The sequence below is a fragment of the Anopheles coluzzii genome, chromosome 3, assembly GCF_943734685.1.
Source record: "Anopheles coluzzii chromosome 3, AcolN3, whole genome shotgun sequence".
In the NCBI taxonomy this organism is placed as follows: Eukaryota; Metazoa; Arthropoda; class Insecta; order Diptera; family Culicidae; genus Anopheles; species Anopheles coluzzii.
Window position 1 is genome coordinate 54,699,670 of NC_064671.1, and position 13,837 is coordinate 54,713,506.

Sequence of the window (13,837 nt, forward strand, 5' to 3'; positions counted from 1 at the left end):
CTTACTTACTTATCACCTATTGTCAACACAATAAGTCCTTTAATTTTGACTATCATATCTGACCAGCACGGATATACGGACATCCGGATGAAAGGTAACCGCATAAACGGCGCTCCACTGTATAAGGATATTTAAAATATGTCACTATTATTTCGTTTTAGGCGATTTGCGGCAAACATGCGGAGAGATAGTTAAGAACAGTAAATGTATAAATTGTGCGAAATGTTTTTTTTCATTTTCGTAAATTTTTTCAAAATTTTAGGACTGTTATTACATGACTTATTAAAACAAAAAATTTAGGGTGGTACCATAAAAAATAAACACACGTCGAAAAATAGGTATTTTGTACTAACTAATGCACTAATGCAAAATTGTCCATTTAAAAATATATTTAAAAAAATATATTTTGGGAAGGTTTTACAGAAATATTTTTTTTTACGATTTTTAAAAGTGTTTTTATAACTTTTTTTAGATTTTATGAGTTTTATTAGGATAATATATGATATTTTTGATGATATTTTTTAAATAAAAAAAATAAAAATAAGTCTGTTTAATGATTTAATGATTGTTTTTGAAATTCAAACTAAAGTATGTAAAACGATTTTCAAAACATAATTAAAAATTGCCATGAGAGGCTTTTCAGTTTAGTGACTAACAGTCAAAAACTGATCCGATGAAACAAAAGCAACACAAAAACCTCAACAACGATTTTTTAACTCAAATCAAATGTTTCCTATTGTTGCACACCAGTAATGTAATCAAACCCTGATTTTTTTCCTCCCACCACCCACTCTACTATCGATGTTCTCTTCGACCGCTACAAAGACAACTTTTTTTCATGAATATTGTAAACGTTGATGAGGTTCTGATTTTTAGCATTCAATGCAATACCACTCACGGCATGTAATTATGTAATAATAAATAGAATTTTAGTTTGTTTCAATTCTAGATAGTATGTTAATGTTCCAGAGTCGGAAGGGCCCGCCTTTTCCCATCCTTTTACATTTTGTAACACAAATAAGAATGCCAAGACCGGGAGAAAGATTACCTTTACCAAGCTTTTTCGAACGTAAGCCGGCGTCGAAGCTTCAAGAAACCGCGCCATCTATTGGCCATTTTACACACCGTTACCGCTTTCGCAACAATACGTGGTATGTAAATTATAATGGATAAATCAGCTAAATTAAAAATTAATTAAAAAACGATACTTTTCAAGTGGAGTTCCTAAGAACAACGTAGAAGTGAGATTTTTTAAGACAAAATTCAAGTACCTCTTCTAAATAGTGAAATTTCAGAAATTGCATAACTTTCAGGAGCGTAGCATTTCACTTCGTAATCAGTCAAAACATATTTCATCCGCAATAACTACCGGTGCGTATCTGCCTCCTGATAACCTGAGGTCCTCGAATATAATTTTAAAACTAAACATAACTAATCAGTATTATTTAAGTATTTGTGTAACTAGAAGGTAGACAAATAAAAATGAATATAAATATGAATATGAATATAATGAGGTTTATAGGCTCAAATATTTTACGAAAGGAAATGAAAAATAGCTCTATTAGTTCATAGATCAATACAAAGAAATATTAAAATTTTAATTTATTTATATTATGAATCAAAGAAATGTTATCGTTGAGTTAATTGATCCAATACATCCGGCCAAGACCTGTCTCTGAACATCACTAGTAGACTTGGCTTTCAGTCAAAAAAAAAAAATTCAAAATTCAAAATTCCTACACATATGGGTGCATGGTCCATTCGGGGCTTGAACCCAAGACGGCAATGTCGTTAAGTCGTACGAGTCGTACCAGACCGGTCCAAGCAAGCTATCGTCTACGGGGCCAAATCGACTCAGTCCACCTACGGTTAAACACCCAATTAATTGTTAAAGTGACAATTAATACCCACTTAATTGATGGCTTGATTATTGTATATTTTAAATTCAGAATACTATAAGTTACACTTTACATTGCCCTCCACTCTCAAAAACTCTCGGATTCATAATTCAATAGAAGGAAAAAACTATTCCTATGCATATTTATGTATCCCAAAGCATAATGCCACGAGCTTTGAATTTTTTTTTTTTACTTTATAGTTGCCGATCGTAATGGTGAAATGGTCTCTACTGAGTCTAGATCTCAACCACATTAGATAATGGTGGGGTATTTGCCTTCTTGTTCTGTTAAATTTTTGATAAATTTCATACATTGTAGCTTCAACATCACATGTACAAGAGAAAAACCAAACATCGAGTAATGTTGAAAAACAAAACAATTTTCGGTATATAAAAATATAATTTATATACTTGAGCCAAGGCAACTTGAGCAATACACAAAATGATTCGCAAACCAACAGTTCGGATACATTCGCACACTATATCTAGAGATACTGGCGTAAAATCTTGTATTCACTAATACCCACGATAATGCAGTGATGGAAGATCTACAATATTCACTAGAACTTCAACTGAATAGCCTGTAAAAGCGATTCACCCTGGTTATTATTGAAACTTACGACGCACGAAACCGTTTGTTAGCGCATTCGGCAGAACGCTGAATTCACAACATGAGCTTTTTTCCAATCCAATTCCAATTGATATTCTCTCAATCGACTAGTAATACTCTCTTCTCTCTTTTTGCCGTATATATTCAGTGCGAACAGTGGGAAAATGTTCAATCAAGAAAGATGCCATTTTTTATATTTAGCATTACGTTGAACATTACGTTATAAAATATCACAAAGTTTACTTACAAAAACAGCATCAAAATTTATCTGGATCCGATTTGTGCCTATAGTTTTATGTAAAAATGTATAATTGCAAAAAAGGTATTAACTAAAAGTGGCATATTAATAATAGTAAAATCCCTAAGCGGTCACACTCAGTGAATAGGCCCAACTGCAGACTAAAGCTTTGATAAACAGATTTTCAACCGGAGAGATATTGTAAAAACCAAATTTTGCTTCCGAGCGAAGGTAAAAACTAAAACTAAACTAATCTGTCTAAAATATTTGACATACACAATAATATAATCGCTTCTAGCATTCCGTAGCAACGAGTTAAAATTTTCAAATAATTTTAACTTTTAAGTTAACTTTTAATAACGCTGCTCAGTGTACCATGTACATCACACCAGAGAGAAGAGAGAAGCGCGTATCAACAGTCGAACGAGAGAGTAGCAAATCATTGGAAAATGATCATGTTGCGGATTGCGATGCGTGCCTGATCAATTGCTCTACCGAACGCGCCAACAAACGGTTCCGTGCGTCGTACGTTTCAGTAATAACCAGGGTGAATCGCTTTTACACGCCATTCACAGTTGATTTCAAGTACATATTGTGGATCTTCGATCACTGCAAAACGGTGGGAAATAGTGAATACAATGCTTCTATGGTAGTGTCGCTTAATGTAGTGTGTGAATACACCCGGACTGTTGGATAAGTGAATTAGGAATCACTTCGTGTAAGCTCATAAAACCATGTTGTATTGTTTGTTTTTAACGTTTTTAATGTATTGTGTTTCGTCTTGTGAGATGTTCCCCAACAGTTATTTGTGTTCTTCTCTGCTATCTTCGCCTAAACATGAACAATATACGAAACCTTCAACTGAAATTTGCAAACGGTTAAGTTATATTATAGACATTCACTTAGAGATATCAGCGGTTGTTGACAACGTAACCAAAATGAATGGAGGTCAAGCTAACTGCCACGGGCTAGTGAAGCGAAAGGCCTTACCCTTTAAAAATTCTGCACCGGAACTGGAATTAAATGTCGACGTATTCACTGGTCATTAACAGCATGCCATTGAATACAATCTCAGACTGGAAACAACATTTTAGTACAGTGTATTTTTTAAATAAAATCTGCTACTACATTTGTTCTTCTAGAAAAAGTAAAAACAAATCATTAAACAAGATTGACCTCCATCGTCCAACGAACTTCAAGGATGAGGTTGCGTAAGTCTTTGCAGGATCCAGTTTTTTTAGTGACCATATATGCATGTTATGTTAGTTTAACCGGTTACATACGTCCATTGAACCTACATTGTTGCATTGGATAGTGCTGATAAAGATGATTGAATAAAATGTGATAATCTAAAAAAAATATCAGAGATAATAAATAAATGTGATATTTTAGAAGAATATCAGAGAGAAAAACATTGTAAAATAAAACAAATGCACGATACAGTCCTACCGATAACATGATATAAAAGCGCCCTGCCCTGTTTCAATGACCGTTTCTCCTTTTACTTAAGTACCATATTTAAGTACGCATATTTCCCAATTCTGTCATATTTGGAATGAGTTACTGATGGGCATTTCAACATATGAAACTACTTGTTGGTTTAAGGTGTGATGTATAATGATTAAACAAAACGTTCATAAATTTTGCCATCAAATTGTTGGTTCGTGAATCTTGGAAGGTGCTAATTACTAATTATATATGTATCGTACATTGTTATCATACCAGGTACATTAATTTCAGCACCGGCAGACTGTGAATCACAAAAATTTCTATCTCCTACAATCCTTTCGCCTTGACTACAGTGAGACATTTGAATATATACTACAATAAAAGTTACTGTACCGTTGTTGATACAAACCAGGCGCTGCATCCATGGGTAATCATAAAAAAGAACTCACAGCAATCCCCTTACGTTTTCATAAAATTATCCCAGAAAACAGCAGCCTATTGTATATTTTTTTAAAAATAATATTAGAATGGTTTCGGCCATATTGTATTGCTGAACAGTAATAGTACACGTCATTAGAATGTTATAACTCAGCATAAAATGCTACAACAATTAATACACCAGCAAGCACCAAATCGTGCAATAAATCGTGCTATGCATCGAAATCATGTCATTAGGTATCATATAAATCCATTTTTAGAGGAGAGATTTAATACAGCCTGTACAGATTTTTACAGTCCGGGCCCGAGTTACGTGGTTCACGACATAAGCGGATTCGATGATACACGCTTTCGCAGATCAATTGTCAAATCAATAAAAATTTGCTCCAACAATTGTAAAATTGTAAAAGCCAGAAATATCCTTTTTTCCTGCACGAATCGTGTTAAATAATTTATAAAATGTATAAAAATAGTAGCATAAACAAAGATAGCCATTCTTTAAATGTATTTTAGCTTAAAAACGTGATATTTGACTTACGCAGATATTCATGATAAGCGGGAACATCGGGGAACATCCAATGAAACATCGTATACGTTCACCGTATATCTCGGGAGCATACTGTACGCTAGAGGTTTCTACACTATACCATCGTTTATGTCGAACGTTGTTTGGTCATGCTTCATCCGTTAGTGGCTATGACAAATTTCACCGCAACTAACAATCAAATTTGAGCAATCACTTGATTGATCTATTCAATATTTTGCACTTAGTTATTAAATACGACAATGACATTAAAAATGGCAGTACATTGATATATTAATACTGCCAATGTTCAATATGTATTGGAAAATTGATCAACCTTTTTTTAAAACGCGCTGCATTCCACACTACGCTAAATTAACAGTTTTTAAAAGTTTCAGAATCGTTCTTACGATTATTAAATTTTTTGTTAACTACAATTATACATTATACGAGCTTATAAAATACTGATAAGAACTGTACAAACAATCATTGAAAAGCATCAAGTACCTGTCATTTGATGCATAAAATAAGAAGATACTGAAACGTATTTTTTTCTCTCGGCATTTTAACGCTCTGTAATCACTGCATTTAGTTATGCAATTTTGTGTTTTCTGTTGTGATTATGTATCTCTTTTTTTAAATATATTATGTATCAGGGACCAAAAATACGGCCAAACCCGTAAAAATGTTAATTTAAACAAATAAAAGATGCCAAATGAAAGGATATTCAATTATCCAACTTTTTACAACACATGCAATAATACTTCTTCTTTTATTTGGCGTTACGTCCTACGCGGACATGCCGGCCTATACAGGCTTTCGAGACTTAATTCATTACCACGTAGCCGGATAGTCAATCCTTGCTACGGGGGGACGGTCCATTCTGGGCTTGAACTCATGGCGGATCATTTTATTTAGTCGGTCGAGTTGAAGACTGTACCACGGGACCGCCCCAATAATGCAATAATAATATATTTCAAATAACATCACCGTGAATGCATCGCGAGCATTTGTTTATAGCGAATTGTATAAATTTAAATGTGAATTGGACATTGGCTTGTCAAGAGTTCTTTTGTCCCAAAATAAGCAAATTTACTAACAAGATAATAATAGTAATAATAATAATAATAATAATAAATAAATGAACATAAAATAAATAATGAATATAATGAAAGTAATAGTGATATAAATAAAAATAAAAAATAATGAATATAATAAAATTAATAGTAATATAAATATCAATAATAATAACATTCAATGTAATAATAATAATGATTACTATTATTCGTATAATAATAATAATAATAATAATAATAATAATAATAATAATAATAATAATAATAATAATAATAATAATAATAATAATAATAATTATAAAAATAATAATAATAATAATAATAATAATAATAATAATAATAATAATAATAATAATAATAATAATAATAATAATAATAATAATAATAATAATAATAATAATAATAATAATAATAATAATAATAACACTGTAAGTAGATTCCGAATCACCTTAACTAACATACTATGCAAACTCATAAAGAATAAAGAAAACTGGTGAATGAGATCCAAAGTGCCTAATCCCTGTTTGGCATTTGAATAGCACGATATACGTTGAATTCCCCAGCTGAGAAGTGACAAAATTCCGATAATAATAATAATTATAATAATAATGATTAAGACGAAGACGAAGCAGAAGAAGAAAACTGATTACAATGAGGAACACATCTTTACATCTGTTGATCACCTGTATAAACATCATCACGAATGCTATATTAACATTGCACTTCCCCTTTGCAGGAATGTATTGTAAAGTTTTTATTTTACACCTTTAATCACATTCAATCGAGGCGAACATGATACTTACTACCAATGTTTTCAAGGGTATGTACCATAAATACAGCATTATATTACATTTGACTAATAAATTCTCTTTTACTCTTTAATCCCGTTTGATGAAGGATCGTTCCCGAAACGAATGATAGTAACAGTAATGATATTTGTTGCATGTACGGCATCGTTCATGCTACGTGTGCATATGTCGATAAATCTTCTGGCAATGATACAACCAACCGTATCAAACAACAGTTTCATAATAACGAACAGTACAGTCGCGATCTCCTCAAATCAGGAACACTCCAATGAAACATTCACCAAAGATGATAATCATATCGTACCTACTCTAGCCGTGCCCGACTACGGTCCTCGTTACGATTGGAAACAAAACATACAAAGCCACATCCTTGGAGCCTACTTCTATGGCTACCTGTTGACTTCTCTTCCTGCTGGACCACTTGCAGAGCGATATGGTCCTCAGCGCTTGATTGGATATTCGTTCCTTCTCTGTGCGATTGTTACCGCATTGTTTCCTCTACTTGCCGCCATCGATGTGTGGTGTGTCATAGCTGGACGTTTTATGATTGGTTTCCTCAGCGGATTTGTGTATCCCACGCTGCACAACGTTATCTCGCGCTGGATTCCACCGAATGAGAAAAGCAAAGCTGTGGCTTGTATTGCAGGAGGAAGCACCTTTGGTACTGTCATTACATGGCCGTTTGCTGGCCTGCTAACAGAACACTTCGGTTGGGTTTACGCATTTTACGTTCCTGCTCTGTTGTCTGCCTTGGTTGGAGTTATTTGGTTTTGGCTGATTGCTGACTCGCCAAGCGATCATAAAACAATCACAAAGGAGGAACGAGATCTAATAGAAGCATCGTTTGGTAGTACAGTATCGAAAGCTAAGGCAAAGCCACCGCTGGGAAAAGTTGTCAAATCTATACCATTCGCAGCACTTGTTCTATCGCATTACAGTAGTTTTTGGGGGCTTAACTTTTTCGTTACACAGGCACCCAAGTTTATTAACGAAGTACTTGGCTTTAACCTAACCAACGCTGGATTCCTCTCAAGCTTACCCTATTTGGCACGCATGTTTTCGGGATTTTTCTTCGGAATCATAGGCGATGGTTTGCGACGGAATGAAACAATGACTGTCACTGCTCTACGAAAATCATTCATCGTGTTTTGTAAGTCATCTTAAACTGTTTACATTGATCATGACATTGATCATTACACTTAATCATGGCTTGTCTTTTACAGCACATTTCCTGCCAGGAGCATTCCTGATCGCACTTCCTTTTATCGCACAGAATCCAATCGTCACCGTGTCATGCATTATAGCTTGTCTCGGTTTTAACGGTGCTTCAACGATTACTAATTTAGTGAATGCACAGGATTTGGCACCGAACTTTGCTGCCACTTTGTATGGCATGATGAACTTTCTTGCAACGACGGCAGGTTTCCTAGCACCCATGACAGTAGCTTTCTTCACATCGGAAAAGGTAATACCTGCATTTACATACCTTGTTGTTCGTTTAGTAGATCATATTTATAATCTATATCTGTATTTTTAGAATACAATGGATGAATGGAAGTATGTGTTTCTGCTTACCGCTGGGTTTTACATCGTTTCCGGTATCTTTTTTATTGCATTTGGCTCTGGAAAAGTTCAGAAATGGAACGAAATTAAACAGCAACCAGCTGCAGTATCTGCAGAGCCTGAAGTCCTAAGTGTAAAGTTATAGACAAAACTTTGTTAATTACCCCTTTTTTGTGTAATATTATGTAATAATATATGATATTCAACTACGTTGCCTACCAAAAATCATAAGAATTGTGTTCATAATTCGTTTCATGTCATCACAATTGCAACAACATTTAGCAATAAAAAATGCTCAATTCAGTAAACATTCCATTTAGGTTTTATTTGAAATTCAACACACTTTAAGGAACAGCTAATGCAAGCAATGCAGTTTTCATCATTCTTCGGTGTCATGCACATTTCTATACCCTATAAAGCATCATTTTCTTTGCGCAACTTTTTCCCACCAGGCGAGCATATTCAAACAATATAGGCAATTCCTTGCCCACGACCGTCTGTAATGATAAACATTAAATGAAATACTCAACTGAAACACATAATTAAAGCACGTAAATTACCAGATACTGAGTATAAGTCATGCAGGATCTACCAAAAATTAGGAGCACATCGTTTACGTCCTGCTCGGTAGCTTTGTTTGTATCTTGCGCTGTAGGATCATCGTTAAGCCGGCTATACTTGCTGGCATCTAGCTTCGCTACAACTGTTCTATCAAGCAAATGCCATGTGTATGCTTCCGGACAAAGTAAATACGAAGGCTGCAGATTGCTTTTGTAACGCATCTTAGGACAAGAGTGAATATAGAACCCCATGTAATAGTTTGAAATGCTAGGATATTCTTTATAGAGCGAGCGTGTATACGCTAGTTCACTGGAAACCCGGGGAAGGTAGTGTTACAAGTTAGTTTGCATATGACACTTTGATAGTATGTTACCAAAACTTACCGCAATGATCCATAAGTACCAAGCGATAGAAATTTATATTCAGGATCGTAGAAGAAATACACCGAGCTTACGCAATTGGGTAGCACATCAATTACTCCAACAGCTATCAAACGATCGTCCAGCCAATACTGTTGATGAAAAGTCCCGAATCCTTGGAAAGGCTACGAATTAGAGAAGGGGGGGAGAGGTATATAATTTTACATCGTGTTTTAAATAATGTTGCTGTTTTCAGTATACAAAGGTACTGCTTTTACTGGTGCTGATTTAACAAGATAAATACTACTAAAACAGCTTATATTAAAGTAAATTGCTGCCACAGTGGTTTTTTTTAACAATCAGTGTTTAAAATTTTATTTTTAAGAGATGTTTTTTTTACGTAGTCTTACCCTGAAAGCATCTGTTCAGTTCAAATGGAACCATTTTGTTTTGAATTTAACTCACACAATCTTATCAAAGGCACCTTTCTAGATTAAACCAAACGTCAGTAGGAAGGGTCTATGACATTGATCTGCAAAGTACGGGTCGTTAATCTTTTTACTATCACGTGGCTTTTTGGCTCTTGCGTGGCACCCAACGCGTTTAATTTACAGATTTTGGGTCTTTTTCGAACAAAGTTTGCTGACCACTGGTCTCATATATAATACTATGATCATATATAATGCAACGTACATGTAGTAAAATAGTCAATGAAATGGAATGTTACCCTGTTCCTGTGAGATTAGGACTATAACCGAAATATAGGCTTGGCTAGACTATCCAATGAGCAAAATCGTAAGCGATTTTTGACACTCTTGCAAAAGACCAATAACGCGGTTTTTGCATCTGATAGCTAAGTAAGTATAACCATTCACGAAACTGTTACCAGGTGAAACTAATTGACTACGCATTTGAATATGCATACTAATTGAATACGCAAAAAAGAAAATAATATCACAAATCGAAGATCAAATTGCACGACTCTAACAAATATTAGCCGTTAAAGAATACTTTCACTTAATATTTATGACAACATAGACAGAAGGAATGTTAAATAACTGGTATTGTTAATGTTTTATATTTAACATGGAATCCATTAACAAAAAAAAACAAATGCATTTAGCATGAACGTGATTGACTACGTTTGGGCATCTCGACACAAAGTATAACCCATATTTACATTTTACAACAACGATCAATGAGAAGAGTTACAAGACTCGATGAATATACAGAGACATTAGAGACATTAGAAAGAAAAACAATATATACCCATTGAATGTTTGCAAAAGAATACCCCATTAAAAATAGAATTTAAAAGCAGTTCCGAAAACTTCCGTCTGTCCCTTAGCTACGCAATTTATACGTTTCCGAGGTATTCGTGTAGCTCAAATATCCGCGTAAATCAAGGAAATCCTTTACGTTCTTTTATAAATATAACAACGCACTGAAACTTTATGAATATTTGAAACTATGAACTATGACGAATTATTACGACAACGAGATCAGGGATAACCCCATTCCACATGGTATCTAATGTTATTCGATGGTTAAAATCTCGTTTCGATAAGAAATTACTAACTGTATATGTCTAATTTCTACAGCTGTCTTTTATTGAAGCTTGATCCTTAAAGCTTTGTTCTTAAAAAGTTAGAAAAAGTTAAAGTTAAAAGTTAAAAAGTCCTTAAAGCCATATATGTCAACCATGAAAAAGTTAGAAATAGAGCATATTAGGAAAACTATTTTTCTACAAACTGACACACGTCGGAAACAGACATGGATGTGCAGTATTACTGCTCGACTAAAAGTTTAGCATGTTATTTTCTTTTTTTTTTTGTTATTTCAAAGTGACGTAATAGTGGTCAAAGGCATAAACTGTCACTAATGAACGCAATATGCTCCTAGTCTAGTCATATTTAAGCCATATGGATTGTTTGCGGCACCTAAAATCTGACTTGTGGTTGTGATCCTATTTGGCAGAATAACTCTCAATATATTGTTCGATTACGATCCACATGGTGTTCATTATTGAAAACCAACATTATAAAACAGCATTATAAAACCAGATTCACATACAATCTAGAATAATTTAAAATCGCATTCGAAAATTTAGAAACAATGATGTAATGATGGAAAGCATCAAACATAGAGCATTGAATTACAAACAAAAGAGTGCAAATAAACCAAATAGTACCTTTAATGGCGATTTCACCAAAAAGTCCAGATAGTCTTCAATCGCACCGGGTGGGTCATTGTGAATGGCCGTCTGATACTTTTTATACAGATTAAAAGAAACATGCAAGCTCTCTTGGAATTTTGCTCCCGAAGTAAGAAGCGTCACGATCTATGCAACATTAGGCGATTGTTTTTCAAAGAAAAGAAGAAAACAAAACAAATATTCTAAATTAAAACACATCATACTACCACAAATTACCTTCAGGGGAGACTTTACAAGAAACCGCTTAAAGCGATCCATGCTCAATTTGGATGCTGGATCATTGTGGATGCTTTGTTGGTATAAACTATAAAGTTTAAATGTTGCGGCGGTAGCACCATCATTTGCATTTACTTGTTTTACCTGGAAATAATAAAAAAAATATTAAAAACAAATAAAAGTTAAGAAGTTAGAACTACCAACAGCTATTTCATACAACAAATCAATGAGCACTATTAAGATCATCAGCAAATGAAATAAGAGTAGCTCAACGATGACGTTGCACTTTATCTACTAATTTGTGCCTACCTTTAAACGATGCGCTGGACTGTCATTATCCTGCGGGGATTCAGAAAGAAACTCCTCTAAGGATTTTTCGGCACTTTTTCGGTTATTGGATTGCATCAGCTGTTCAATGTCTGGGCCAGATAGTCCTTTTTTCTGCAATTTTTCACGCTTGCGTTCAATGCGCCTTAGTTTTGCTTTCTTTGGCTGATTGCTTATGCTTGAATCGCTCGTATGCGTTGATGTATTTACCACCCCACTTAAGGGAGGGATAGGTAATGCGCTCGTTTTGTCATCAGCAGAAGGAGATCGCTTTTCGCTGTTAACGTGTGTAAGCGTATTCAACAGATCCGGATCCAGTACGCGCGGTTGCATGCTAGGAACTTCTGTATGCTCTTGATCACATGCACTCCCATCATGGGTAGCTATTTCGTCGATGTTCGATTGGGCATCCTGCTCGGACGTTTCCTTTAATCCGTCTCGCAAAAACTTGTTCATTCGTTTTATGATTTTTTTATGAGACTTGTTCAACCGAAAATTAATCGCATCACATTTTATTGTGTACGAGGGACAGCATGTTACGTCCATCATGGGTTTGTAACAGTAACATCCAGACCGGCGCCAACCCCGGTCAATAAGTTCCTGGTAGTCTTGACAACTAAGCTTATGAGCCCACATCCCTACGGAATAGATACATAGTAAATGCCAGTGAACTTCGTGTGCTGTTCCATGTAAGAGAACATGACTGTTTTACCGTAAGATGAGCACGAACTCGACTGCTTACAATATCCACACTGATACTTTGAATTTTCGCCATAGTATTCTACTACGGAATACGACATTTTTGTTGCTATTTTCCTCCTATTCCTTCTAGTTCATATATTCTTTGTGTATAAAGAAAACATCTGTTCTTTTCCAACAACACAAAAACGAAGGCGAAGATGACAAAAATTTACTGCTGGCTCAGTGAGCACAGCTGTCTGATTTCCATGTAACAGGAACGCATTGCTTCCTTTTCATTTGACCAAACCTATAGCCATTCGCTATAATTTGCTATCTTTTGGTAATGATGAATTTACTGCCATACACGCAAGGATTTCTATTTTCTTGCAACTTGCAACTATGAATAGCTTGTAAAAGCTTCAGAAAATCTCATTTCAATGACGCCGCTTCGTAACTAGGTATGCTGCCAACTCGCAAACAAACAGGATTTCACTACAGCGATAAAGAGTTTGTCACTACCGATTGCAAGTCTAAGTTAATACATTGTTCTTTAGTCTCCAAATGTACGCATCGAATATCAGGATTAACAACAACAACGTGAATTTATTTTTACAGCAGAAAGATCGCTGCAGAAAGGGAAGAAAGATGTTGAATAGAAAGGAATGGATCATATAGCACTTTTTGACAGCCCGCTGAACACATTCAATACCTCGCACATGACAATGTGTATAGGTGCAAGGCCACGGTAGCGATAAATTACGGAAAAAAATCCCAAGGACCAAGGAATTTTATTTCATAATTATCAAAACTACATTCATTTTTCCATTCATTAGATTTTAAGGCTCAACTTAGAACAGGCGGTCCCTGAGATACAC

General features: G+C 34.8%; 2 protein-coding genes across 6 annotated transcripts; one reads left to right on the forward strand and one right to left on the reverse strand.

The window, feature by feature from the left end:
- Nucleotides 1–3,207: 3,207 nt before the first annotated feature.
- Nucleotides 3,208–8,848, forward strand: LOC120956399 (putative inorganic phosphate cotransporter). Of its 2 annotated transcripts, XM_040377832.2 has the most exons (5): nucleotides 3,208–3,463; nucleotides 6,968–7,051; nucleotides 7,129–8,190; nucleotides 8,264–8,505; nucleotides 8,578–8,848. In XM_040377832.2, exons 2-5 carry the CDS (start codon nucleotides 7,024–7,026, stop codon nucleotides 8,746–8,748), a joined length of 1,503 nt encoding a protein of 500 aa, XP_040233766.2. In that variant the 5' UTR covers nucleotides 3,208–3,463; nucleotides 6,968–7,023; the 3' UTR covers nucleotides 8,749–8,848. The 2 variants fall into 2 exon arrangements, with proteins under 2 accessions (XP_040233766.2, XP_040233768.1); XM_040377834.2 differs by lacking the exon at nucleotides 3,208–3,463 and having other exon boundaries at nucleotides 8,013–8,190.
- Nucleotides 8,849–8,902: 54 nt separating this feature from the next.
- Nucleotides 8,903–13,632, reverse strand: LOC120956397 (arginyl-tRNA--protein transferase 1). Of its 4 annotated transcripts, XM_040377828.2 has the most exons (7): nucleotides 12,994–13,632; nucleotides 12,264–12,919; nucleotides 11,973–12,098; nucleotides 11,715–11,864; nucleotides 9,548–9,708; nucleotides 9,164–9,473; nucleotides 8,903–9,100 (listed from the first exon to the last, which is right to left on the reverse strand). In XM_040377828.2, exons 1-7 carry the CDS (start codon nucleotides 13,079–13,081, stop codon nucleotides 9,008–9,010), a joined length of 1,584 nt encoding a protein of 527 aa, XP_040233762.2. In that variant the 5' UTR covers nucleotides 13,082–13,632; the 3' UTR covers nucleotides 8,903–9,007. The 4 variants fall into 4 exon arrangements, with proteins under 4 accessions (XP_040233762.2, XP_040233763.2, XP_040233764.2 ...); XM_040377829.2 differs by lacking the exon at nucleotides 11,973–12,098 and having other exon boundaries at nucleotides 12,994–13,631; XM_040377830.2 differs by lacking the exon at nucleotides 11,715–11,864 and having other exon boundaries at nucleotides 11,955–12,098; nucleotides 12,994–13,631.
- Nucleotides 13,633–13,837: the final 205 nt, after the last annotated feature.